The sequence below is a fragment of the Scyliorhinus canicula genome, chromosome 5, assembly GCF_902713615.1.
Source record: "Scyliorhinus canicula chromosome 5, sScyCan1.1, whole genome shotgun sequence".
Lineage (NCBI taxonomy): Eukaryota > Metazoa > Chordata > Chondrichthyes > Carcharhiniformes > Scyliorhinidae > Scyliorhinus > Scyliorhinus canicula.
Window position 1 is genome coordinate 110,351,611 of NC_052150.1, and position 26,851 is coordinate 110,378,461.

The 26,851-nt window shown below is 47.7% G+C and overlaps 1 protein-coding gene across 1 annotated transcript in view; it reads left to right on the forward strand.

The window, feature by feature from the left end:
- Positions 1 to 26,851, forward strand: part of vwdel (von Willebrand factor D and EGF domains-like) — a 381,724-nt gene that overhangs the window by 338,160 nt on the left and 16,713 nt on the right. Inside the window, exons 26-28 of the mRNA XM_038797496.1 lie at positions 1,139 to 1,234; positions 2,341 to 2,436; positions 10,195 to 10,290. Coding sequence (XP_038653424.1) covers positions 1,139 to 1,234; positions 2,341 to 2,436; positions 10,195 to 10,290 — 288 coding nt within the window. The remainder of the gene's footprint in view (positions 1 to 1,138; positions 1,235 to 2,340; positions 2,437 to 10,194; positions 10,291 to 26,851) is intronic.

The following is a 26,851-nucleotide window of genomic DNA, read 5'->3' on the forward strand; positions in this document are numbered from 1 at the left end:
GGAGAATTCCACCGCCAGCGAATGGCGCGTCATGTACCGCTGCCAAGAAACACACAGCTGGGAGGCCGGAGAATCCAGCCCTTCAAGTTTGTAAGGAAAGTAACCTGCAGGAGAGATCCTGGACATCCAACTACCATGCCCCCTCCACAAAGCTACCATCAGTGGGACTTGAGCACAACCACCAGATTTATAGTCATCATCATGGGGCAGCACGGTAGCATGGTGGTTATCATAAATGCTTCACAGCTCCAGGGTCCCAGGTTCGATTCCCGGCTGGGTCACTGTCTGTGCGGAGTCTGCACGTCCTCCCCGTGTGTGCGTGGGTTTCCTCCGGGTGCTCCGGTTTCCTCCCACAGTCCAAAGATGTGCGGGTTAGGTGGATTGGCCATGCTAAATTGCCCGTAGTGTCCTAAAAAGTAAGGTTAAGGGGGGGTTGTTGGGTTACGGGTATAGGGTGGATACGTGGGTTTCAGTAGGGTGATCATGGCTCGGCACAACATAGAGGGCCGAAGGGCCTGTTCTGTGCTGTACTGTTCTATGTTCTATCACATACATCCTATTCTCTGACATCGGCAGCACTGGGGGTGGCACGGTGGCACAGTGGTTATCACTGCTGCCTCACAGCATCAGTACCTGGGTTCAATTCCTGCCTTGGGTAACTCTGTCTAGAGTTTGCATGTTCTCCCCGTGTCTGCGTGGTTTTCCTCCGGGTGCTCCCGTTTCCTCTCGCAGCTCACAAATGTGCATGTTAGGTGGATTGGCCATGCTAAATTGCTCCTTAATGTTCAAAGATGTGCGGGTGAGGTGGAGTTATGGGGATAGGGCGGGGAATAGGCCTAGGTTGAGTGCTCTTTCAAAGGGTCGGTGGAGACTCGATGGAAACTGCAGAAATTCTATGCTCTATTTTATGTTCTAAAACAAATGATATCCCTAATTGTTTCAATTTACATCGCTGCTGCTGCATTAAAAAATTGTTCTCAATTATATATATCATATGCACTTTCTAATGATTGGAAACCTCTTCTGATGCACAATATTAATAATTGTAAAAAATATGTACTTCCTCTTGAAGACTCATTTTTAAGTAGTATCTTTGGACAAATATTTACCTATTTACATATTATGTCTTTACCTGTAGTGGTTTGCAATAGGCACTGTGAAAATGGAGGTGAATGTGTGTCTCCCGATGTTTGCCAGTGCAGATTTGGCTGGTATGGTCCCACATGTAACACAGGTAAGGAAGATGTTATTTATTCCATTAATGTTTCACACTTTCCTGCTCTCTTATGCTGATTGTACTATATCACGATGTTTCACTGATTGCACCTTTTTAGATTGTGACATACAGCAATTAATAGTCTGTGTTTATTTACACAATGCTTTACTTTTTCAAAAAATTAAAATAGAACTGCATAAGGCTGAGCTGTGCCATTCCATTACCAGTTAATTGATTCTGATAACCAGTTCCATAACAGAAATGACTTCAAAACAGTTTACAACTTCATCATAAACCAAATAAGCCACTAATAGATGGTATTGCTGCAGCATAATTATCTAACACCTGGAGTTAGATCCATAGACTCCCACAGGGCAGAAGAATGCCATTCGGCCTATTGAGTCTGCACTGACCATCTGAACAAGCAACCTACCTTTACCCACTCCCCTACTCTATCCCTGTAACCCGGCCTAACCTCCACATCTTTGGACACTAAGGGGCAATTTAGCATAGCCAATCCACCTAACCTGCACACCTTTGGACTGTGTGAGGAAAGTGGAGCACCTGGAGAGAACATATTACACGCAGACAGCCATCCAATGACCCAGGTCCCTGGTGCTGTGAGGCAGCAGTGCTAACCACTGTGACTGTGCCACCATGGAATTCCTTTGTTGTATAAAGCATTCTATTTTTCATGTTTCAAGTTTTGCTTTTCAGATCCACCTGTTCCTCTTCAAGTGGAGGGAATTCTCCAGGAGTATCTTTATTAATACTTTCTTGTGTTTTTAAAAGACAAACTGTTGAAAAAAATGTTGATTGGAATTTTTAAACAGATTTGTCACCCTGTTTTATTTTGTGAGGTTGGTACAAAGCCAAAGAACCTAGGAAAACAATCTTACACAGGTACAGAACATATGGAAGATATTTAGTATTTGTAATGAAGAAATGCAGTGGATGTGCTTTATTTGGAAGTCCAGTGTCAATAGAGTAACCAAACTATTACAAAATCCTGGAATGAAATTCTCTTCCCTACTGATGAACCCTGTAAATTACTTTTTATGACTTTTGATTTTTAGCATTTTGAGTTCTGTTTTTTTTTCTCTTCCCTCTCTGAATATGAGCAGCTATTTGCAGTCCTGTATGCCTAAATGGTGGGACGTGTATCAGACCCAACATCTGCACGTGTCCGAATGGATTTTTTGGATCACAATGCCAAAATGGTAATATTTTAGAAACTGCAACCATTCTCGCAAAATATTGTGTGTAAATTATTATTAGTTAAAGTCACATAAAACCATAATAAAGAACCTGAATGTTTCTTTTAGTATAATAGGAAGTCTCACCAGTTATAAAGACAAGTACCAGAAGGGAAGCAATTTACTGGGTTAGATACGAGAACGTTTTAGAGGGTGAAAGGATGCCAAGTGCAGAGAAATTTGATGGAAACTTTGGTAGGTTAAAGAAAAGATTAAAATATATTTAAAAACAGACACAAGTAATTTTGTTTACGAGAGCAGTTTTATCAGAGTTTAGATTTCCAAAGATAAATAAGGTTAGATCAAATCGAAAGAGGTATATTTTGCCATTATTTCCATTCTCATATAATCCTCGCTGCACTGCCATAATACCTGTGCATGGAATCATTGGAAGTTCAATATTTCCCAAAATGTAAGAAGGAAATATTTAGAAAGCAAGTGAATAGTAATGGAAATGATGAGACTTAGAGAAGATGATGACAATCCTTTGTGTTTATAGAGGAAGTTGGAAGAAAAAGTGGGGAAAAATACAAAAGAATGTGAAGGAAATCTAATAGATATAAAAACGTGTTGAAGGAAAATAAAGGAAATGGGATTAATGTGAACTAAGCCAGTAATTTTCACCATTCACACTTTCAAACTCTTTCATAATTATGAATACAATTATGTCGGGATTGCTGCACTTGTAAACAAATTGGTGAAGCATTATAAATATATCTGGAGAACCAGGAGTACGGAAGAAAAGTTTGCAATAGTTATAATTACAGAAACTTCAACTATCCGAAGATGCACCTGGAAAAACAAAGGTTTGTGGTCAATATGGGACGATCTTCTTAGAATGCATTCAGGACTCTTGTTTTAATTTGAATGTAAGGATCTGGTGCTAAATCTGTTTCTGTAGAATGAAACAGCTCAAATACATTGCCAAAAGATGGGATAGAAAATGGGAAATGGTTACTATATTAAAAATAAAAGAACAGCAGAAGATAAAGGTATTGCACAGGAAGGAAAAAGGACCTTGCCTAGATTAAGTTGTTGAAAGAATTGGAGGTTGGCCAGCAGATGAATGTAGAGATAGTTTTTTAAAAATGTTTATAAACAGTCAAATACTTTCACACTAAGAACAAAGAAACAATATTGAAAGCTAGGGGTGCACAGAAAATAGAGAATTAGAGAAAAAATTGTCTTTGAAAGAAGGGGTATATAATGAAAAAAGCAATGGGAATATATCAAAAAATGGAGGAATAAAAATAAGAAATTAGCAGGGCTGAGAGGAAGGAGGAAGGATGAATGTGAATCAAATACAAGTGCATTGACAAGAGCTATTACAAACGCCAAGGGTGGGCATCTCCCAAGCTTCTGTCAGCAGGTTTGACGGCGGTAACAGTGGGAGAACACGGAAGGAAGGCCCGAAAATGGTTTTACACTGATATGTATGTACAGCAGGATCTTCCACTGGTGTCCCCCATGGTAGGTTATAAAACCTGCCTGAGGATGGCATCAACTTATTTTGCATCTTGCCAATGGAATGCGAATAAAGGCCTGCCCCCCCCCCCCCCCCCCCCCACCCCCCACACACACTTGATTCTCCGCGATGCCGGCGGGGAAACACGCTGGTGTGAAACATATTTGGAATAAAGTGGCACGCCGATCTCAGTATTCATCTGAGCAATGCCCGGAGCTGCCTCAAACGTTCAGGGTGGAGGCCATCCTAGATCCTGGGACACCACATCAGTGAGTTAGGGGAGCATCTGCAAGTGGACATTCCAGATTCCATGTCCTGGAGGTTGTCTATCTACCTGTCTCAGAATGTTCCTGGTGATGCATCTTAATTCTCAGGAGGTCCATCTTCCAACCTCAAAGAGTTCCCGGAGAACAATCTTCATTTCCAGCTGGTCCACCTTCTTTCTTCATTAGTGGGTCAGTGAGTTCGGGCACCTTTTCAATATGGCACCCCGAAACGACAGTGAACAACATGCCATCCAGGTCTGTCCCACTACTGAAAACAGCATAAAACACCTGGATGCATAATAATGAACTCAGGCGGAAATTTTGGTTTGTTTTTGTGCTGGTTGCCACAGCGGCATACACTCCATGTTCGCACCCCTGCCACTGGATGTAGGGCGCGATTCTCACAAAATATTTCGAAGTTCATTTGTGGCAGGTTTTTCCAGAGAGTTTCCCGTTGACTCTGCCGGCGAGTTCCCCACCGCTATTCAATGACACTGAGTCACGTTTTTGGGCCCTGGGGAGTTTCTCAGGTTTAGCCCACACTGAGACGTTTCTGAGCATTGGAGAGCTGAACGCAGAGATTGGGTCGCCATTTTGAAAGGGTGCCCTGATCTCTAAGTGAACTCTTGGGTCTCCCACGCCCCCCACCCATGGGTAATGTCACCCCCCACACATGTGGACACACCCCACACCCCTAGGGTCTCCCCTCTTCAGGCCCCCCCAAGCCCCCTTGTAGTACCCCTTCCCTGCCAGGTTGCCCACCCATCACCCCCCATATCCTCCCAGAGGCCCCTACATTCTTGCCTTGCACACCCCCACTCTTCAAACCCCCCTCTACCCTCTTTTCATGGGCATGGCCCTGGGCAGTGCTCCTGCCAGCTTGTCAGTGCGATCTGGGCACCTTGGCAGTGCCAGGGTGGCAGTGCTAAGGTGCCAGCTGTTCAGTGCCATGATGCCCACGTTCCAGGGGGAGCACCGGGGGCCACGCTGCAGTGACCCTGACCACCCGGGGGGTCTCCGATGGCCCAGGTGACCCCCTGGGTGCCGTTCCACCTGGTCTCATGCCGTTGGATCCTGCGATGCCGGTCGATACTGGGTAAGTTTGCCAAAGTCAGTTTCAAACCAGTTTCGGTGCGCGCAGTTTGGTCCCACCCCTTAAAGCAGGGATTCTGATTCCAACGTCTCACGGGACTTAGATGAATCCCACGAGGCGTGAAGACTGCCAGGAAGTCCATGAGAACGCTCTACCGGAATTCACCAGCCACATCGCGCTCAAGCGAGAGTGCAATGCGGCAGGTGGGTCGCACCCTTAAAAAGTGGGGAATTGTTACACAATTGTAAGTGTGGTAATGAACGGGAACTGCCACGAGTTTCCCAGCGCTCGGCCTAGCGAGGCGGGTAACACTAATCAACATTAATCGGTCCACTTAACGAGGCCCCACGAGCTTCTCGCCAGGAATGAAGGCTTGCCTGCCAATTCACTGGTACCGTACTCTCCAGCCCCCCCCCCCCCCCCCCCCCCCCCAAGCCGGCTCGCAAAAAAAATGTAAAATATTTTAAAATGTTTTTTAAAAAGTGGCGGAATGGTAGCACAGTGGTTAGCACCGTTGCTTCACAGCTCCAGGGTCCCAGGTTCGATTCCCGGCTGGGTCACTGTCTGTGTGGAGTCCGTACGTTCTCCCTGTGTCTATGTGGGTTTCCTCCGGGTGCTTCGGTTTCCTCCCACAAGTCACGAAAGACGTGCTGTTAAGTGAATTGAGCATTCTGAATTCTCCCTCAGTATACTGAACAGGCGTTGGATTGTGACAACTCGGGGCTTTTCACAGTAACTTTGTTGCAGTCTTAATGTAAGCCTTCTTGAGACAACAAAGATTATTTAAAAAATAATGGCAGGATACACGCCCCATGATTCGGCAATGCGGACTTGTCCAGGCTCCTAGAAGCAGTGGAGGCCAGGAGAGATGCCCTGTTCGCCTGAGGATCCTGGAGGGTCAGACATATGGCAGCCAGTCCTGCCTGGGACGAGGTGGTGGCGGCTGTGAGCGCCGGGGGTGTGACCAGCAGGACAGGCCTCCAGTGCCGAAAAAAGGTCTACAAGCTACACCAGGCAGTATGGGTGGGTAGACACCAACGCCAGCACCCCCCCCCCCTTGACCTTTCCGCCCCCACGCGAGCATCCACCCCCCAACTCTCCATGCTACCCCCCAACCCTCCCTCCACCCCCCTCTCCCTTCAACCCCCCCCAACTCTGTCACAAACACTCCTCCCACCACTGTAAACCATGCATGCGGCTAACAATGCCCCTTCTCAGGAAAAGCTCTCCCACAATCGCCGGGAAAGAGCCCAGACTGGTCGTGGGGTGCCAGACATAAGAATCCTCACCACCTTCGAGAAGCAAGCCCTGGACGTAACTGGGGTGGTTGAGGACAGAGTGGTCACCAATGCGGATGCTGGAGGCTGGTGCAGGGGTAAGGAACTATCGGGCCCCAGCGAAAGGACCTGTCAAACATGAGTTGTTATTGCCTTACTGACTAACTCATCCCTCCCACTGACCACATGTCCATTCTCTCACAGGTCCTCCAGCCGATGATGCCGGCCCATGTCAGGTGGCCCCCTCTCCATCCTCCCATGAGAACATCTCGGAAGAGAGCTCCGAGGATACCACCTCGGAGGAGAGCTCTGCGTAATAGTCATGGCAAAGCTGTCATCCCCACCCTCGACCAGCGCAGACACACATACCTCGGTGGGAAATGTTAGTGATAAGGCATCTGGGGCACAAGCTGGTGACCACACAGCTGCTGATGCACATCAGGTGGAGGCAGAAACCCCCAGGGAAGACCGCAGTCGGAGGTCTGCTGGATCCCTGGACCCAGCTGTGTCCCAGCCTGATGCTGAGCCTGTGGAAGAGGCTTTCCCGGAGCTGATGGGGACATCAGGGTATGGACATGACATTCAGAGGGAGATCTCAGTGACACTCCAGCAGATCCAAAGCCGATTGGAGGAGACACAGAGCCTATGGGCGCTGGAGATTTTGCCGACAATGCATGGCACTGAGGCCAACACTGCTCGGGTGGCAACTGCAATGGAGAGCCTGGTGCATGACATCGGCACCATTAGTGAAGGTGTCCAAGGCATCGTGCAGTTGGTGACGTGGCGCTAGGGAACATTACCCAGTAACAGGCTGACCTTGATGAGGTTCTACGGGACATGTCCCGCTCTCAGATGGGAATGACCAAGGCACTGAGGAGCTTGTTCCAGTCGCAGGTGGACATTGCCGAGGCGCTGCAGAGCATGTCCCAGTCACTGACGAGCATCGCCGAGAGCGTCGACACGACGGTGAAGACTATGGGGAACCTCCAGAGCTGGAAGAGCCAGGTGATGCAGGGGCAGCCGGGGCTTGAACCAGCTGCCCCTCCATCCCAAGGTGAACCCCAGTGCCCTATGGGCACGGAGCAGGAGGAGGGGGCAACGGATGCCAACTGGATCTGTCCCATGGAGTGGCACCGGTGGCCATCAGCTGTCCGAGTTCCATCCCTCTGATAAAGCCGCATCACACAGCCAGCACATGGGACAGGTCGACACTGGGTCACATACCCCAGCGAAGCGGAAATTCTGCCGGGACCCTCAGCCACGGCAGTCACCGACTGCGCAATGCCTTGGACACCTTCACTAATGGTGCCGATATCGTGCACCAGGCTCTCTACTGTGGTCGCCACTCTAGCAATGTTGGCCTCGGTGTCACACATTGTCGACAACATCTCCAACGCCCGTAACCTCTGGGATTCTTCCAATCAGATATGGATCTGCTGCAGTGTCGCTGACATCTCCCTCTGAATGTCCCGGTCATTCCCTAATGTCTTTATCAACTCCGTGTAACCCTTTTCCACAGGCTCATCATCAGGCTGGGACTTAGCTGGCATGCCACTGCCAGTCTGGACCCTCTCCCGGCTTGATGAACCATCAATCGAACGCGAGACGAGTTGCTGTACAAAAGTTAGGCTTTAATAAGCTAGAAGTTAGCCCTGCGGTTGACTACAGTAAATGGACGACCGCTGGGCGTTCTGGGTATTTATACCTCGCTCTGGAGGCGGGGTTAACTCAGCCTCTTGACCAATCGGGGAGCCGTCACATGACTGGTCTCAACCAATCGGTCGAGAGGCACATGACCGACCAGGGCCAATGGTAAGCCAGTGTTCTGCACCAATGGCAGACAGCTATGCAAATCATACCACCACACGGCTATTGTGAGAGAGCTTTTCCTGCGGAGGCACAGAGTGGGCAAAATTAGCTACAAGTCTGGTTCACAGTGGTTGGAGGGGTGGGGAGTGAAGGAGGGGTTGGGGTAGCTGAAGAGGGAGGGGGTTTGAAGGGTGAGGAGGGGTTGACACTCCCCTGGGAGCGGCAAGGTATCGCTGGAAGGGGAGGGGGGGCCGTTGGTGTCTACTCATTCATGCTGCCCGGTTTAGGTCATTGACCTTCTTCCTGCACTGGAGGCCGTTTCTCCTGCTCAAACTCCCCGGGTTCACTGCCGTCGCCACCACGTCCCAGGCAGCACTGGCGGCCCTATGGCTATCCCTCCTGGACCTTCGGGAGAGCAGGACATTCCTCCTGGTTACCACTGCGTGTAGCAGCCTCCCAGGTCAGCGTCCACCCAGAGGCTTTGCCTGGGGCTGGCGAATGCAGTGCTGACGAATCAGCTGGCGAGTCTTCTCTTGCGGCGAGAAGCCCGTGAGGCCTCAGTAAGTGGGCCAATTAACGTTGAATTGCATTGCCAGCCACGCTGGGTCATGCGCGAGAAGCTCACGACAGTTCCCACTCGCTACAATACTTACAAATCTTTCAGAGAATCGCTCCCTCAGTAACAAAAGGGAAAATCTTGACTTAAAAGTGAGGGAATAGTGTGGGGGGAGGGGGATAGCACAGTAGTTAGCACTACTGCCTACGGCGCTGTGGACCCGGGTTTGAATCCTGGCCCTGGGTCACTATCCGTGTGGAGTTTGCACATTCTTCATGTGTCGCGTGGGTTTCACCCCCACAACCCAAAAGCTGTGCAGGTTAGGTGGATTGGCCACGCTAAATTGCCACTTAATTGGAAGAAAAAAAATAATTGGGTGCTCAAAATTTATAAAAAAAGAAAAAAAAAGTGAGGGAATAGGAAAGATGCTCATTAAGTTACGAGGACGACTATCTAAAGGTAAATGTGAGGCTACAGAAACTGGAGGACTCTTTGATTTGGATGTGGAAGAGTATTACAAGTGATTTTTAAAAAAATCAAAAATATACTGTACTAAGAATGGCAATAGAACAAAAAATTGAAGGTCACCAGACCTGATGGTATCCATCCAGAATAGTAAACGTGTCAGTAAAAAAATCACTGGATTGTTTTCCAACAATTTTTATAAATAACGTATTCCAAATTGCAAATGTTGCACACATATTCAAAACAAAAAGAAATAAGTAATCCAGGAAATTATAGACCAGTTAGTCTGGTCTGCTTTGTGGTTAAACATATATGACTAGTTTTATGGTCTGCTTTGTTATTAAAGAACCTCGCCCATTGGTAAGGACAAGGAATTGAATTTGGAATTAATTCAAAATAAAGGACTAGTACTGTCACAAAAATACACATAATTATCTCTTCTGTCTTGTACTTTGTATAATTTCTGGATGAAATTAGAAATAATATATATGGCGAGGGCGCAAGCGTAACATTTGACTAAATTTCATCTTTTCATACTCATAGTTCTATTGTACAGAACTTCATTCCAAAAACCTTCCGCTGCAGTATTTTCACTAAATATTATTCTGAATTAAGGAAGGAGGTCTGAGCCATTAATTAAGTCTGCAGGAGGGGAAGGACAGGAATCTGCTCACACCATTCTTTATTAATGCTGTATCCTTATTCAGGGTTACTGCAAATACTTCAGATGATTGCTTAGTTTGCTTGTACTTCAATACACAATGATTAAACTATTTTACTTTTTTTTTTAGCAATATGCAGTCCTCCTTGCAAGAATGGTGGTCACTGTATGAGAAATAACGTCTGTTCTTGTCCAGATGGCTACACAGGAAAAAGATGTCAGAAAAGTAAGAACCATGTTAAAGAATAAATCCATTCAAGTAGTCTAACACTCTGGTTCCATTCAGAATAATGGCTCCGGGGGCATAACATTTATTCCATTTATTTATTTATTGCATTTATTTAAAACAGACCTGTTTGCAAATTCAGAAAGAAAATGTCTGGAATTAAGATGAGTTAAGGTTTCTCAAATAAAAAATACTTTGAAATCAAAAAGAAATGAGATTTATAAGAACTGAATTCTAGTAATAGATTTTTTTTCTGCATAATTTCCAAACAAATATTTTTCATTTCAGCTTTATTTAAATAATGTATATTTGCTCAGGTGTTTTTCTGTCTTCAACTTTCATTATGTTTGTCAGTTGGCTTGACTAGCTTGCCAACACTTGTCAAAATGCGACACTCACTTACATGAACAATATCAGGAGATGGGTTACCGAAGTATCTGACAGCTGTGAAATTATTGCAGCATAATTGCTGCCAAGTAGGTAAGAAGGGAGGAAGGGGAGAAAGGAGAACTTGATATCCAAAAGAATATAATCAGGCAATATCTGAATGAAACTTCATATTGTTATATCATCAGAAACATCATAAGGAATTTAGAAAATCGTGGGGGCGATTCTCCGAGCCCCGCGCCAGGCTGGAGAATCGCCTCAATCGCACCCTGACGCCGTTGTGCGATTCTCCAAGGTGCGGAGAATCGGCGCCATTTGCGCGGCGCCGGCCGCTGGAATCGGCGGGGCGCTGAATCTCCGGCCCGGATGGGCCGAGCAGCCGCCCCGATACAACAGAGTCCCGCCGGTGCCGTTCACCCCTGGTTGCTACCAGCGGGAACTCTGCGGGAACGCTCCAGGGGCGGCCTGTGGGGGGAGGAGGGGGGCTCCTTCACCGGGGGCGGCCTCTGATGGGGTCTGGCCCGCGATCAGGGCCCACCAATCGGTGAGCCGGACTCTCCCCCCCTTGGGCCTACTTTCCGGCGCGGCCGGCCCCTGAACACCGACCGCATGTTGGGTCGGGGCCGGCGCGCAAAGTTCCCCGCGCATGCACAGGATGGTGCGGCCCAACTGCGCATGCGCGGGTTAGCGCGGCGCCCATTTGGCACTGCGTAAGGAGGTTGGAGTGGCGTGAACCGTTCCAGTGCGTGCTGGCCCCCTGTGGACGTTCAAGACGGCGTTCAAGACGGCGCAAACACTTCGCCTCCATATCGGAGAATCGCCCCCCTTACTTGCTTCAATCATCCAGGGTTCCAGTGATAAATTTTCAATTCTGTGTAATGGGTTATGATTCCAGCTGATTTTACTACTCGATAAGTCAGATCCCAGAGTGAAACCTGGCTTGAGAGATCCTAACTGTTATTTTTTTTCCAAAGGAAAAGTAAGATGCTGAATAAATTCACAGGAGTCTGCTGATGAACTATTAATACAAGGAATAAACATTTTTAAACAAGAAAAATGAGCTGACCACAAAGGTTGGAAAGATCTCAATGTGAATACAAGAAAATTATTGAAATATTCACAATCCCTTCATCCCAGCTATATCTTTACAAACATATACAAATTTGAAGATGTAAAACTATTTAACATATCTAGCTTATACTATAATATTCAGGGTAAGTATGCAATACATGTGAATTAACAGGCAAACATGGTCAGACACACCACACTCCAAAGTGCATGACAGGTACATCTAAAGCAAATGCTATGGATTTCTCAGCAAACCAACAAGATGCTTTTCACACCGTGAACCAACAGCCTAATTGAAACTCTGTCCTTTTTACAAAGGTTCCCATTCTTCACATTTGACGAACTTCCTTTAGAATTCTCTTTAAATGTCATTCCCACTCAGGTGGCTTGATCCAAGATCCACCTCCAGAGCTTCAATCTCGCATTCTGTACTTCATTTCCTCTGAAGCTCCACATACACTCAAGCTTCACCTTCCAAGCGCAATTTCAGATCTTAGGCCATGCCAATCAGAACACTACTGCTCCAATGGATACCTTTGGCCTTATGGTCATAGCACGGAGCCACCATCCTTCGGCTGCCTTTTTTGAATAGTCAGGCATCTCTCAAGTCCACTTGCTTCAAGTCTGCCCCTCTTCAGCTCTCTCTTTAATTCAAAGGTTATTGCTCTGCTCCTTTCTCTCGACTTAACAGGATCTGTTTCTGATCTTTTCCCTTACCTGGGACTTTCCTCTGTCCCCACTCCATGGCTTGTGGTGCTCTACTTTGTTTGAGACCTTCTCTCTGTCCACCTCCCTGGGATGCCATCTCTGCTGTGGTACTCTTCTTCAAGTCACCTGACCTGCAGTTTCACTCTCTTTCACTTTTCTTCTTTTTCTTCTGCGCATGTGTACAGGGCTGGTTCCGAGCCTGAAAATGGACAAACTGCACATGTATGGCCTTTTTCCAGCAGGCACACATGTATGGGTACCAAGGCCATCCAGGAACTGTAGTTCCCAAACTCCGACCTCCCAATCTAAATTCAAGGTAAGTATCAGAGTTTGTTGCAAATGATTTACAGATCTAGGGCCTGAATATCGCCTGACAGCATTTGCTCAGCTAGTCATGTATCACAGAGACTTCAACTGTGTTGTGCTGAGCTCTGAAATGCAATGTTTTTGATTAAGCTCAGTGATTAGTTTAATTGCAAACATTGTTCATATGTGGCATTTTGTTCAACTCCCTTGTGTGGAACCTTATGATAATTGAGCCTTTAGGCTTAGTACAATAATCATGTATTAAAAAGAAAGTATATATTAGAGACAGAAATAAAAGGATGAAGAATGAGGCAGACTATAAAGCACAGAATTGTTAATTTGTTAACAAAAAAAATTCATCAGAAGATCTTTGTTGATTCATTTGTGTTGTACATTTTAGCCGTGAAAATATATCAGGAAGCATCTGGCTAAAAGGTTATTCATGTTTTAAAGAGGATAAATTATGTTTGCCTTTGTCATGTAATAAATATGTTTTAAGCTCCATTGTACTTTTTACAATTACTGCACGTAAGTTAGCAAGTGCTCTGAAGCTTTTTCAGGAGGTCAATTAACTGTTCAAATCGGTTCAGGTAAGAACATAAGATCGTAAGAAATAAGAGCAGGGGGGGGCAACATGGTGGCGCAGTGGTTAGCAATGCTGCCTAACGGTGCTGAGGTCCCAGGTTCGATCCCGGATCTGGGTCACTGTCCGTATAGAGTTTGCACATTCTTCCTGTGTTTGCGTGGGTTTCGCCCTCACAACTCAAAGATGTGCAGGGTAGGCGGATTGGCCACACTAAATTGCCCCTTGATAATAATCGCTTATTGTCACAAGTAAGCTTCAATGAAGTTACTGTGAAAAGCCCTTAATTGGGGAAAAAAAGAATTGGGTACTCTAAATTAAAAAAATAAAAGAAATAAGAGCAGGGGTGAACCATTCTACCCTTCAAGCCTGCTCCACCATTCAGTAAGGCTAAGGCTGATCTTCCAATTCAGCTGCAACTTAGCACATTATCCCCAATTCCTTTGATATAATTTAAATATTATCGATCAATCTCTGACTTGGATATCCTCAGCAAAAGCACTCAACAAAAGCTGTCTGGGTAGAGAATTATGAAGATTCACAACCCTTTGCATGAAGAAATTTCTCCTTTACTCTGTCCTTAATGGCCATTCCCTTATTCTGAGCCCCCCAGTTCTATGCTCTCAAGCTGGGGGAAACATTCATCTTGCCCTAAGAATTGTAAATGTTCAATGAGGTCAATTCATATTCTTCTAAACTCTAAGTAATATGGGGCGCGATCCTTTGCCACGCTGCACCAGAGAAGCAGCCTGCTGCGGCGCAGTGTGGCCATTGAAAGACGGGAGACCCCACTCTCGGGATCTACCCGGCTAGCAATGCCTCGCGAGATTCATCACAATTTATAAATGGCGTCCTGTTCTCGCGCTTCAACAGGGAGTGGCGAGCGGAGCGCTCTATTATAAAAAGCGGGGCTATGTGCGTTCTCCATTCAGGCCCCTTATTCAATATGAGTCGCATTGAATAGCTATGTGTTTCTCGGCATTGCGAGTACTGGGGAACACGCGACTAAACGCGCTCACTCAAAGAACAAAGAACAATACAGCACCAGAACAGGCCCTTCGGCCCTCCGAGCCAGCGCCAATCAAGTATCCTATCTAGACCAACTGCCTGTATCCTTCTATACCCCGTCTTTTCACATGCCTGTCGAGATAAGTCTTAAAGGTCGCTAACACATCTGCCTCAACCACCTCACTTGGTAGTGCATTCCAGGCCACCACTACCCTCTATGTAAAAAAACCTCCCCCCCTACACTGAACCTTTCTAGCCTCACCTTGAACCTCTGCCCCCTTGTAATTGTCATTTCCGCCTTTGGAAAAGCCTCCAACTGTTCACCTTATCTATACCCCTAATAATTTTATAAACTTCTATCAGGTCCCCTGTGTACTCTCTACAAAGCCTCCACGTTCTTCTGGTGTTGTGGTGACCAGAATTGGACACAATATTCCAAATGTGGCCTAACCGACGTTCTATATAATTGTAACATAATTTTCGAGCTGTTATACTCGATACCCCATCCTACGAAGGCAAGCATGCCATATGCTTTCTTCACCACCATTTCCACCTGTGCTGCCGCTTTTAAGGATCTGTGGACCTGCACGCCCAGATCTCTGTGTCTCTATGCTCCTGATGGTTCTGCCATTTATTTTATAGCTCCCACCTGAATTGGATCTACCAAAATGTATCACCTCGTATTTGTCCGGGTTAAATTCCATCTGCCATTACTCTGCCCAATTTTGCAGCCTATCTATATCCTGTTGTATTCTCTGACAATCTTGATCACTATCTGCGACTCTTGCAATTTTAGTATCAACCACAAACTTGATAATCAGACCCGCTACGTTTTCTTCCAAGTCATTTAGATCCCAGAACTGATTCCTGTGGAAAACCACTAGTTACAGACCTCCATTCAGAAAAACACCCTTCCACTGCTACTCTCTGTCTTCTATGGCCAAACCAGTTCTGGATCCATCCAGCTAGTTCACCCCTGACCCCATGTGATCTAATCTTTTGCACCAGCCTGCCATGAGGGACCTTATCAATTGCTTTACTAAAGTCCATGGAGACAACATCCACAGCCCTTCCCTCGTCAATCATTTTTGTCACCTCATCAAAAATTTCAATCAAATTAGTGAGACATGACTTCCCTCGTACAAAACCATGCTGTCTGTCGCTAATAAGACCATTCACTTCCAAATGTGCATAGATCCTATCTCTGAGAATCTTTTCCAACAATTTCATTAACACTGACATCAAGCTCACTGGCCTATAATTACCCGGATTATCCTTGCAACCCGTCTTAAATAATGGTACAACATTGGCTATCCCCCAATCCTCTGGGATTTAACCAGTGGCCAATGAGTACACAAAGATTTCTGTCAGAGGCCCAGCGATTTCATCTCTTGCCTCCCTCATTAATCTGGAATAGATGCCATCTGGCCCTGGGAATTTGTCTACCTTCATGCTTTTTAATACACCTAACACTTCCTCCCTCGTAATAACGACCTGTTCTAAAATGTTTACACATCACTCTGAGACGCCACCAATCAACATGTCCCTCTCCTTTATGAATACCGATGCAAAATACTCATTAAGGACCTCACCTACTTCCTCTGGTTCGATACGTAATTTCCCTCCTTTGTCCTTGAGTGGGCCAACTCTTTCTCTAGCTACCCTCTTGTTTCTTAAATACGTATAAAATGTCTTGGGATTCTCCTTAATTCTGTCTGCCAAAGACATTTTGTGACCCTTTTTGCCCTCCTAACTCCCTGCTTGAGCTCTTTTCTACATTCCTAGTATTCCTCCAGTGTTTTATCTGTTTTTAGTTGCCTGTACTTCACATGTGCATCTTTTTTCTTTTTAACAATATTCTCAATTTCCCTGGTCATCCATGGTTCCGAATCCTGCCTTTTCCTGTCCTTCCTTTTTACCGGCACATCCTGCCCTGCACTCCCATCAACTGCTCCTTAAAAGACTCCCACATGCCAAATGTGGAGTTACCCTCAAACTGCCTCTCCCAAACAACCTCTCTCCAAATCCTGTCTAATCTGGTTGTAGTTCACCTTCCCCCAATTTAGCACCTTTATCTGAGGACAACACTCGTCCTTTTCCATGAGTATCCGAAAGCTCAGGGAATTTTGGTCACTGTTCGCCACATGTTGTCCAATTACAACATTAATTACCTGGCCAGGCTCGTTCCCTAGTACTAGGTCCAATATAGCCCCCTCTCTAGTCGGACAATCCACATGTAGTTCAAAAAACCTTCTTGGACACACTTAACACATTCCTCACCATCCAGACTCCTAGCCCTAAGGGATTTCCAGTTAATATGAGAAAAATTAAAGTCTCCCACTACAACAGCCCTATTATTTCTACATCTATCCAGAATTTGCTTACATACCTGTTCCTCAACTTCCCGTGGGCTGTTGGGAGACCTTTGGTACACCTCCATCATAGGGAGTGCCCCCTTCCTGTTTCTGAGCTCTACCCACAGTGCCTCGTTCCTTGATTTTTCCATGGTGTCCTCCCTCAGTACAGCTGTAATATGTTCCCTAATCAGTATTGCAACTCCCCCACCTCTTTACCTTCCTCCCTGTCTTGCCTATGTGGTGATTGTAGATCTGAGTAGATGCAATACAACTGAGCAAGCTCTAGAGGGAGCACGGGAGAGCTATAAATACACCGGGACAGGAAGTGAGGACACACTTCACGGAAGGCAGAACTCGTAGCAGGACACAGACACACAGGCAGGCAGCATTTGTGGTAGCCGTAAGTTAAGCTCTGAAGAGAGAACAAATTCACAATAAAGCATCTTCTCCACCTTTGAGACTACGAGCTTTATTAAGACACGAGGAACAACACAGCCTAAAACACCAATATCCTGGAATATTTAGCTGCCAGTCCTGTCCCTTTTTTAATCAAGTCTCCGTTACAGCAACCACATCCAAGTTCCGCGTGTGAATCAAGGCTTTAAGTTCATTTGTCTTACCTATTATACTCCGTGCATTGAAGGAGATACACTCCAGAACTCCAGTCACATTGAGTTCGACCTCCCCCAGCCTGCCCTGCCTCTTTGCCAGCCTGAACCTGGTACCCTGCTCATCCTCAGTCTCTACACTTGCTGGCTTACTGTCCTGATTCCCCCGTTCCCCCCCCCCCCCCCCCCCCCCCCCCCCCCCCCCCACCTACCAAATTAGTTTAAACCCACCCGAACCATACTAGCAAACCTCCTAGCCAGGGTATTGGTGCCCCTCCAGTTCAGGTGTAACCTGTCCTCCTTGTACAGGCCCCACCTTCCCTGGAAGACATCCCAATGATCTAAAAAATTGAAGCTCTCCCTCCTGCACCAGTTCTTGGGGACTTTGTTCCCTTTTGGGAAGATCGCAGCCATAGTCTGCGCAATCTCTCTTCATACAATGACCCTCTCATCCTAAGAACCAGCCTAGTGAAATTCCATTTTTAAAAATATTTTTACGGGAATGTGCACTGGCAAGGTTAGAATTTTCTGCCCATCCCTAATTGCCCTTGAATTTAGTGGCTTTTTGGGCCATTTCAGAGAGCAGTTAATAGCCAAACATGTTGCTATGGATCTGGAGCCACTTGTTGATCAGACCAGAAAAGGATGGCAGGCCTCCTCCCCTGAAGGGCATTAGTGAACCAGATGGAGTTTTATGACAATGGATGATAGTTCCATGGTCACTGTAAAGTTGCTGGGTTGTATGGAAATGATGACAAAGGACTAACAGGTGGAACCGTTTATTGAGAGTTTTTAGCAGCTCTTACATGCTGTGTGTCTACTCGTGCTGGGGAAGAACTTCCACACTCCTGTGTGCATGCCATCACGATATACACATGACCACCTATTTTAGCTGGGACAACTGAAACGACAGTGTGACTATGTTGGATAGCGGTAACAGATCATTCTTTATTTACAATGTACAGAGCACAATCTTGGACTGCTACATCTGGTGCAAAGCCCATGCTTCTCTTCCGCACCTGCTTTAAAAATAAAAATGGCCCATATGTAGCCATGTCAGTACATAGTCCTTGGACTCGGGGTATGGTCTGCTCAGGAGCCCCGAGCATGAAATTGTGCCAGTTGGCTGTGCTTGGGGTACTTGTGGGTTGTTGTCCACCAATGGCTGCAGGGCTTGTTCCATTTCCACCGGTGCAGATTGTGGACTCTGCATGTTGAACTCTGTGGCAGTTGGTGATGCTGCTTCAGGTACCTGTAATAATTTACTCCGGTCCTGATGTAGAGAGCACCATCTGAGGCAAACACATACTTATTTGGTTGGGAGATACGGCTATGGACTACTGCCAGTTTGTTATGACCACGTGTGGTCTGCATTCTGACTGACCCGATTTTAAAGTACAGAGTTTGCAGGTGCTGCAGTCATCGTGCCTTTTCCCTCTTTCATGAAGGGTCCACTCACTGTTGATTCCAGAAGGGAGTTGGCAACAGGGGTCATGGTTTTCCTACATCTGAAGAACATTCTCTGTGCCGATAAGGGCAAGCCCTGTCTCGGAAAAGTTTGGAGCTTGAGTATTGCAGCATAGAAGTCTGTGTTGTCACAGAGGCATTTTGCGAGGAAGTGCTTTCCTCAGCATTCTGTCCCTTTGCCAAACCGTTCAATTGTGTAGAGCAAGTCCCATGTGTGTGCAAAGTCCTTGACTTCCCTGGAGACAAATTGTCAGACATTATCCGTCATCATCCTCTGTGGAATGCCATATGTGTCTCTCCAGCTTTCCAATGACTGAGTTGCTCTTCATGGCAGGCAGATAGTCGACCATAGCAGCCTGAGTATGAGTCAACAAGGACCAGATGCTGTTTCCAATTCCATTCGAATATATCTGCTGCTGTGAGCGACAATGGACGGTCTGGGACCTCATTGGAGGTGCAGCGGTTCTTTGGTTTGATGAGACTTGGAGTACGTTACACAGTGTACATCTGGACTCTTCCCTCTCTATGTCCGCATACATTGAGGGCGAGTACATGGTTTTCTTTGCCATACACTTTGTTGCTTCCACCCCCAGGTTCCTTTGGTGGAGTTGTTGGGTGTTATACCTCTGCAGAGAACGAGGGTGACAAATCTCTGGCCACGCTGTATCAGTCTGTCTTACATGGTTAACTCCTCTTCCTGGCATAGAAGGTACGGAGCTCATAAGAAAGTTCTATTGACATCAGTGACCAACCTTCCATAATGACATCATTGAGCTGCTTGCATGTGGGATATGCCTGTAGGGCATCTTTCGGTTAGTCAATTCTACAGGACAATAATACTAGAATTGCCATGATACCAATGTCCTCCTCATGATCTGCCTGGCCAGGGGTGGGTAAAGATGACGTGGAGAGGACAGCAGCAAGGTACAGTTCACTACTGGGCTTGTAGAGGGTTCAGAGGTTGTCGTATTGTAGCTTGAGCATCATGTGCTTCAGACGTGGTGATGCAGTATGAAGAGGTTTTTTAAACATAGTTCTGAGCAGCAGGGGATCTGTTTCAACGCAACTAAAGAAAAATTTGTTTTTTTTTGTTTTTTTTTAAATAATTTTTATTCAAATTTTCACAAAATATCAATAACAGAAAATACTAAGAACAGAAAGAACAACCACCCCACATGTATACAAAAAAGAAGAAATAAATTAACGCCCGTCATTAGCAAAGAACATATATACACGTCCCTTCAGCTCAAAACAAAGAGACCCCCCTCCCCCCGGGCTGCTGCTGCTGCTGGTCTTTTTCTACCGTTCTGCCAGGAAATCTAGGAATGGTTGCCACCTCCTGAAGAACCCCTGCACTGATCCCCTTAGGGTAAATTTCACCCTCTCCAATTTAATAAACCCCGCCATATCGTTGACCCAGGCCTCCACGCTTGGGGGCCTCGCATCCTTCCACTGAAGAAGAATCCTCCGCTGGGCTACTAGGGAAGCAAAGGCCAGAATGCCGGCCTCTTTCTCCTCCTGCACTTCCGGCTCCTCTGCAACCCCAAATATTGCGAGCCCCCAGCCCGGTTTGACCCTGGATCCTACCACCCTCGACACCGTCCTTGCTACGCCCTTCCAAAATTCCTCCAGCGCTGGGCATGCCCAGAACATATGGGCATGGTTTGCTGGGCTCCCTGAGCACCTAATACACCTGTCCTCGTTCCCAAAAATCGGCTCATCCTTGTCCCAGTCATGTGAGCCCTTTGCAGCACCATAAACTGTATGAGGCTAAGCCTCGCACAAGAAGAGGAGGAGTTCACCCTTTCTAGGGCATCCGCCCACGTCCCCACCTCAATCTCCTCACCCAGCTCCTTCTCCCATTTACCCTTCAGCTCCTCCACCGAGGCCTCGTCTACCTCCTGCATCACTTGGTACGTTGCCGAGATCCTCCCCTCTCCAACCCATACCCCCGAGAGCACCCTGTCCTGAACCCCACACGGCGGCAGCAGAGGGAACTCCGCCACCTGCCGCCTGACCAACGCCCTTACCTGCATGTACCTAAAGGTGTTCCCCGGGGGGAGCCCGAACTTCCCTTCCAGCTCATCCAGGCTCGCAAACTTTAAAGATAAAATTGTTGACATACAAAGGCAAGGAGTTTCTTCTTGATCTGAGTATAACGGGTTTTGGTGTTAGTGAGATCCCTAGATGTGAAGCCTATTGGTCTGCCATTCTGGATAAAGACTGCGCTGAGTCCATGCTGGGAAGCATCAGCAAATAGAGTACAGGTGCTCAAACGTCAATGTTTTAGCACCGGAGGGGCTGAGAGAAGATGCTTGAATTTGATGAACAATCATGCTCCTGTCAATACCATTCCACATCCTGGTGAAGAAGCTGACAGAGGGTTCAACCACTTTATTGCAGCAGAGAATGAGCTGAGATAAATAATGGTTGTACCGAGGTAGAGCTGTAGAGCATGCTTGTCCTCAGAAATGGGCATTTGCCATATAGTCGTTGCCTTATCCAGATATGGCTTCACATCATCAGTTGTGAGTAGGTGGCCCACGTAAGGACCTAGTTTACACTGAATCTGCACTTAGCAAGGTTGAACTTCAACTGTGTGATCCTGATTCTGTTGAGGACCAAATGCAAACTTGCATCATATTTTTAAATTATACGACCCTAGGCCAGGATGTCATTGATGATGATTTAACAGGGTTGTCCAGCAAAGAGTTATTCCATAGATTGTTATGATGTGGAGATGCCGGCGTTGGACTGGGGTGAGCACAGTAAGAAATCTTACAACACCAGGTTAAAGTCCAACAGGTTTGTTTCAAACACGAGCTTTCGGAGCGCAGCTCCGACACCTGAGGAAGGAGCTGCGCTCCGAAAGCTCGTGTTTGAAACAAACCTGTTGGACTTTAACCTGGTGTTGTAAGACTTCTTGCTGTGCCCATAGATTGTTGGAAGACCTCATTACCAGTGGTGTTCCCATAAGGTATGTGGAGGACCCTACCAGAAATACAAACGTAGTGAGCTTTAAGGGTTCTTCATCCAGTGGGATTTGCCAAAATCCACACTTCACATCCAGGATACTGAAGATCTTAAAATTGGGCATGTCATCTATAATCTTTTTAACCAACTTAATGGGATGGTGGAGTCTCACCAGTGCCTCATGAGGAAGCAGTGGCTTAGTGGTATTGTCGCTGGTCTAGTAATCCAGCAATCACAGGGTAATGATCTGGGGACCCGGTAGATGGTGAAATTTGAATTCTGTAAAAATCTGGAATTACAAATCTAATGATGACCATGAAACCATTGTCAATTGGTGTAAAATCCCTCTGATTGACTAATGTCCTTTAGGGAAGGAAATCTGCCATTCTTCCCTGGTCTGGCCTACATGTGACTCCAGACCGACAGCAGTGTGGTTGACTCTTAATGCTGCCCAGTCAGCGACGTCCACATCCCACGAATGAATAAAATTAATTTAGGTAAACTCTGTCAGTGCAGATTCTAATCTTGCTATCTTTCTTTACTGGAACATGAGACTAGGCGTGCCATTCTTGTTCAAACATCTTCCAGTTATCAGCAATGTTTTCATGCTTTCATTGATGATTGGCAGGTCGATGCAGCGAAGTCCCTGTGCCATCTAAGACGGCCAGCTCCTGACACGTAAAGTTGCTGGGTTGCATGGAAATTATGGCAAAGGATGATTTTATGGGCCAGGGTTTAGAGAGCCCCAAAGTGTATCATGGAGTTCACTTGACCCACAACTTTTAATAGATTGTGGCATGGGGGGCACACAGCCCACTCTACAGGAGTGGTACAGCAGAAATGGAAAAGTATTTTTTAAAGCAAAACAATGTTTATTCTATGAACTCAAATTCACCTTTTTAAAACATACAGTGAACATCTTAGCAACCACAACCACCAAAGAATACAACACTAAGTAATCCTTAAGCTGTCATTTTAGCATCCATAAGACTTTTAAAAAAAAAAAAGAACTTTTAACAGAAGCACATCAGGTTAAAGTCACTGCTGAGAGCAGTTATTAATTATAAATCACCAAGGGATCGATTTACAGTGTTTACATTACAGAGAGAGAGACTCATACACCTTGTGGCTGTGACTGCAGCTATCCAGAAAACGAAACTAAAACACACCTTGCAGGAAAGAGCCTAAAACGAAAGTAGAAAGCTGGCAGACAGCCCAGCTCCACCCAGTCTCTGACATCACTGCAGTAATAAACACCCATTTCTTGAAGGTACTCTCACTTCAGATAATTATATACACACCCATTTATAAACAGATATTTCTTAAAGGTACTCTCACAGGACAATGAACAATTTAAACCATTTACTGAGAGATCTGATCTCTTACTTGCTGTATGTCTGCCTGTGCTGAGGGAGAACTCCCATGCTGCCGACACATCATCTTCTTGTGCAGATGTCATCATGATGTACGCATGACTACCCAGTCTACAGTCACCAATACTGAGACTAGCTTTATATTCCAGATTCATTAACAGAATACAAATTCACAAACTGCCATGGTGTGATTTGAATCTATGCCCTGGATCTCTGGATTATTAGCCCAGCAACATCACCACTATGCCACCATCTCCCACCCTTGCACTCATTCGAAAGCAAGTTGTCACTCACCTCTCTTCACATAGCCCCTCAAACCCAGTCTCACACCCCCTCAGACGTGACCTGCTAACTTAGAAGCTGGCAAGACCCCCCTTCATCATATAGAAAATCCCAAACAGAATCCCAGGTATGATCTTTCAAGCCCCGATACACTTTAATTAAGGTTTTTTCACTCTTGAGCTCTAATCTATCTTGCAATAAACGTTGACATATCATTTGCTCTTGATTTGTTTGCTGTACCTGCATGTTAACTTCTTGTGATCATTGATCAAGAAGACCCAGTTCCCTCTGAATACTAACTTTTCCCAAGGCTGGGCTGTACACACCTTCACCGGTCGGTTTGAAGGCAGGGAGGCATAAAATCCAGCAGGTGAACGCCACCTACCTGCTGCTCCCAACAGAATTCTGCCAGCAGTGGTGTTGCCAGCGGTGGAATCAGACAACCTACCTGCCAGAGAGCCAATTGAGGCCCTTATGTGGACAACTAATGTCTACTTAAGGCCTCATCCCACTGCTGCCAACAGTTAACTGATGGCCCACACCAGGTGCTCAGGCCGGCTTCCTTGCACTGGCTGATAGTGGATGGAGGGGACTGACTATTTAATGGGCCCCCCTGACGTCATCAGAGTGCCCAAGCAAGTTGTTACTTCCCCTTCCCCGATTTCCCCTCTTCACATTTCTTCTGAAGCCCTGGCCTTTCACCCTCTCAGGTGTGACCTGCAGCTTGGCACATGGTGAGACCCCAAACACTTAGAAATCGCAGCCTGTCTCCCCCCAGTCGCAAGTGCAGTTCCCAATGGCACTGCTGTTATTCGAGAGCTGCTGGGCTCTGATTGCTCAGCAGCTCTCTGAGGTAGGTCAGAGACTGCATTCTCCATTTCTGAGATTACGTGTTGATGCTGGCGCAGGATTTGTGGAGTTCCATGACAGTACAACTATCGGCGCTGTACCTGGACCGATTCAGCGACTGTTGAGGGCTCGTACCGGCGCCACTTGGAACACAATCGATTCCAATGAGAAACAGTGGCGGATACACCGGATTCACGATTGCCCCTCAGGAGGTTGACAATCTGCAGTCGCATATGTACACTGCACTCCCCACACACACCATCCCAGCTAACAAGATGGCAGCAAGAGAGCAGCTCCACGTTTCACCGATGCCGAGCTGGAGAATCTCGACGAAGTGGAGGAAAGGCGGGCCACCCTGTACCCCAGCCCGGGAAGGAGGCTGCCAGCCACTGCCATTCACCATGCCTGGACGCAGGTGGGAGACGTGGTCAGCGCCACCAGCAACACTGTCCGGACCGGTCGGAAATTCTGGAAAAAAACTACACGACATCCTAGGGCGGCTAGCGTGAGTAGGCAACACTGGGACACTAACCCCATCCCCACACACCCATAACCGTACCCACCCCTGCAACCCGAGGCTGGCCAAACCCCCAGCCTGCAACACATGTCGGTACCTATGTCGGTCGCCATGGCTGGGTGCCCTGGCCACTGAGGCCACCAGCTACCCACACTCTGAGCTGCATGTGTTGCACTGTCTAACACTGTCATTTTCTGGTTGCTCCACATCCCTCCCCTGCCCGATGAGAAGGCCACCCATAACCACCGAGAGTTGGAGAGCAGAGGGCCCTGGACGTGGTCGGCGGCCAAAGGAAAGGGAGGTCGCCGGGGTGGAGTTTGGCAGCGGATAAAAAGTGAGATCTGGTTATTTGGTTTCCCCCTGCCACAAGTGTCAACCCGCTCCTAACACCACCCCCACCCTCGCCCTACACTACCTTCACCACCCCCACACCATCCTCACCCCCACCCTTCTCCACTCTCAAACCCCCGTCCATCCCCCCCGGTCCGCGCAGTCACTGGCTGATGTGAGACAAGGATCCCGAAGATAGTGGCACAGCCAATGGGTGATATGGCGCAGGCCCAGATGGAGATGGCCCACTCCCTGTGTTCCACGGCTGCGAGCATGCAGACCCTGGTCGAGAACAGAGCGGTCCTCCAGCACTGGCAGCACCAAGTGATTGAGGGAGCCTCAGGGGATACCTCCGCTTACACCCCCGTCCCACAGAGTAGCCCGGGTGCCACTGGCCACCTTCAGAGAGCAGGAGGTGATGGGGCCCGTCCCGGTGACTCCTGCAGGGGTGGTGCGGGAACACCGCAGTACCTCAGACCCCCCCCCCCCCCTCCTGTCCCTGCCCCATCTGGTGGGCAGAGGGCAGTACAGGGTGGCAGTTCTCTACCTGGGATGCCCGAGCAGCAGCTGGGGCCGATCTAGGCCTGGTCGCCCGAGAAGACGACTGCCAACGGGGACCCAGGTCGCAGGGTGGGAATCGCAAGCAGGCCGCCTCCAGTGCTGCTGTACCGTCTGGGACGTACAAGACGTATCGGATGTTATGGGTGGCCTGGGCTCACCCCCCCCCCCCCCCCCCGACCGTCCCGTCCACCATCATCCCAGGGATTCAATGAGACTGTGTGATGGAATGTCCAGCTCGCATGTAGGGATCACCCGTGCGGATGGTGGAAAGGGCGACCATGGGGAGGAGTAAGACATTGTCAAATGATGTGGAGCACCAGAGCGCATCGCAGAGTGGGTTGTCACCATTCTCCATCCCATTGACCAGACCCAGTGTTGCTGCCAACCCAGCGCCCCCACCTCGCACTGCGACAGGTGTGTACCACGGAGGGTGTGCAGCGGAGGGTGGAGGGGGTGAGTATGAGGGATTGGTTAAGGTGTCCGTGCCCCTGGCCAGTGTCCCACTGCCCCCTCCCCTCTGTCGATAAACCTGGAAGTGATCAGAGCATCCCATACGCGTTGCCCCTAGTGCACGCGTCATGCCATACCCTGGCCTTCCTTGCCCTTCCCCGCATCCTCCTCGTCGGACGAGGCCTGCCGACCATCCTCCTCCTCCAGCACATCGCCCCTCTGCTGCTCAATGTTCTGGAGGACACAGCAAGCTGCCATTATATGGGCAACCCTCTCAGCATCAGACATCAGCATCTGGAGGGCCCCTCCAGAGCAGTCCCGGCACCTGAACCGCCTCTTCAGGAGGCCGCAGCACTGCTCGATCACGCTCCTGGTTGCGACATGGGCTTCGCTGTAGCGGGTTTCCGTGTCAGTGTGTGGCCTCAGAGAGGTGTCATCAGCCATGACTGCAGTGGATAACCTCTGTTGCCCAGGAGCCAACTCCCCGATGGTGCCAGGATGAAGGCATCGTGACATTGCCCAGGTATTGGGCGCAGATATGGATGATGCGCAGCTCATGGTCAGCCCATCGGAGGCGGAGAAGGGTGGCGGGTCCGGAGAATACCAGGTCAGGCCCACTAATCATATGCAAATGGTGTTTACTGTACCTGCGTTCCGGACTGTGTTGATGCCACTGTCAAGGTGACGGAAAATTGCTATTTGGCATCAAATCGGTGCCCGCTGCAATTTTGGCG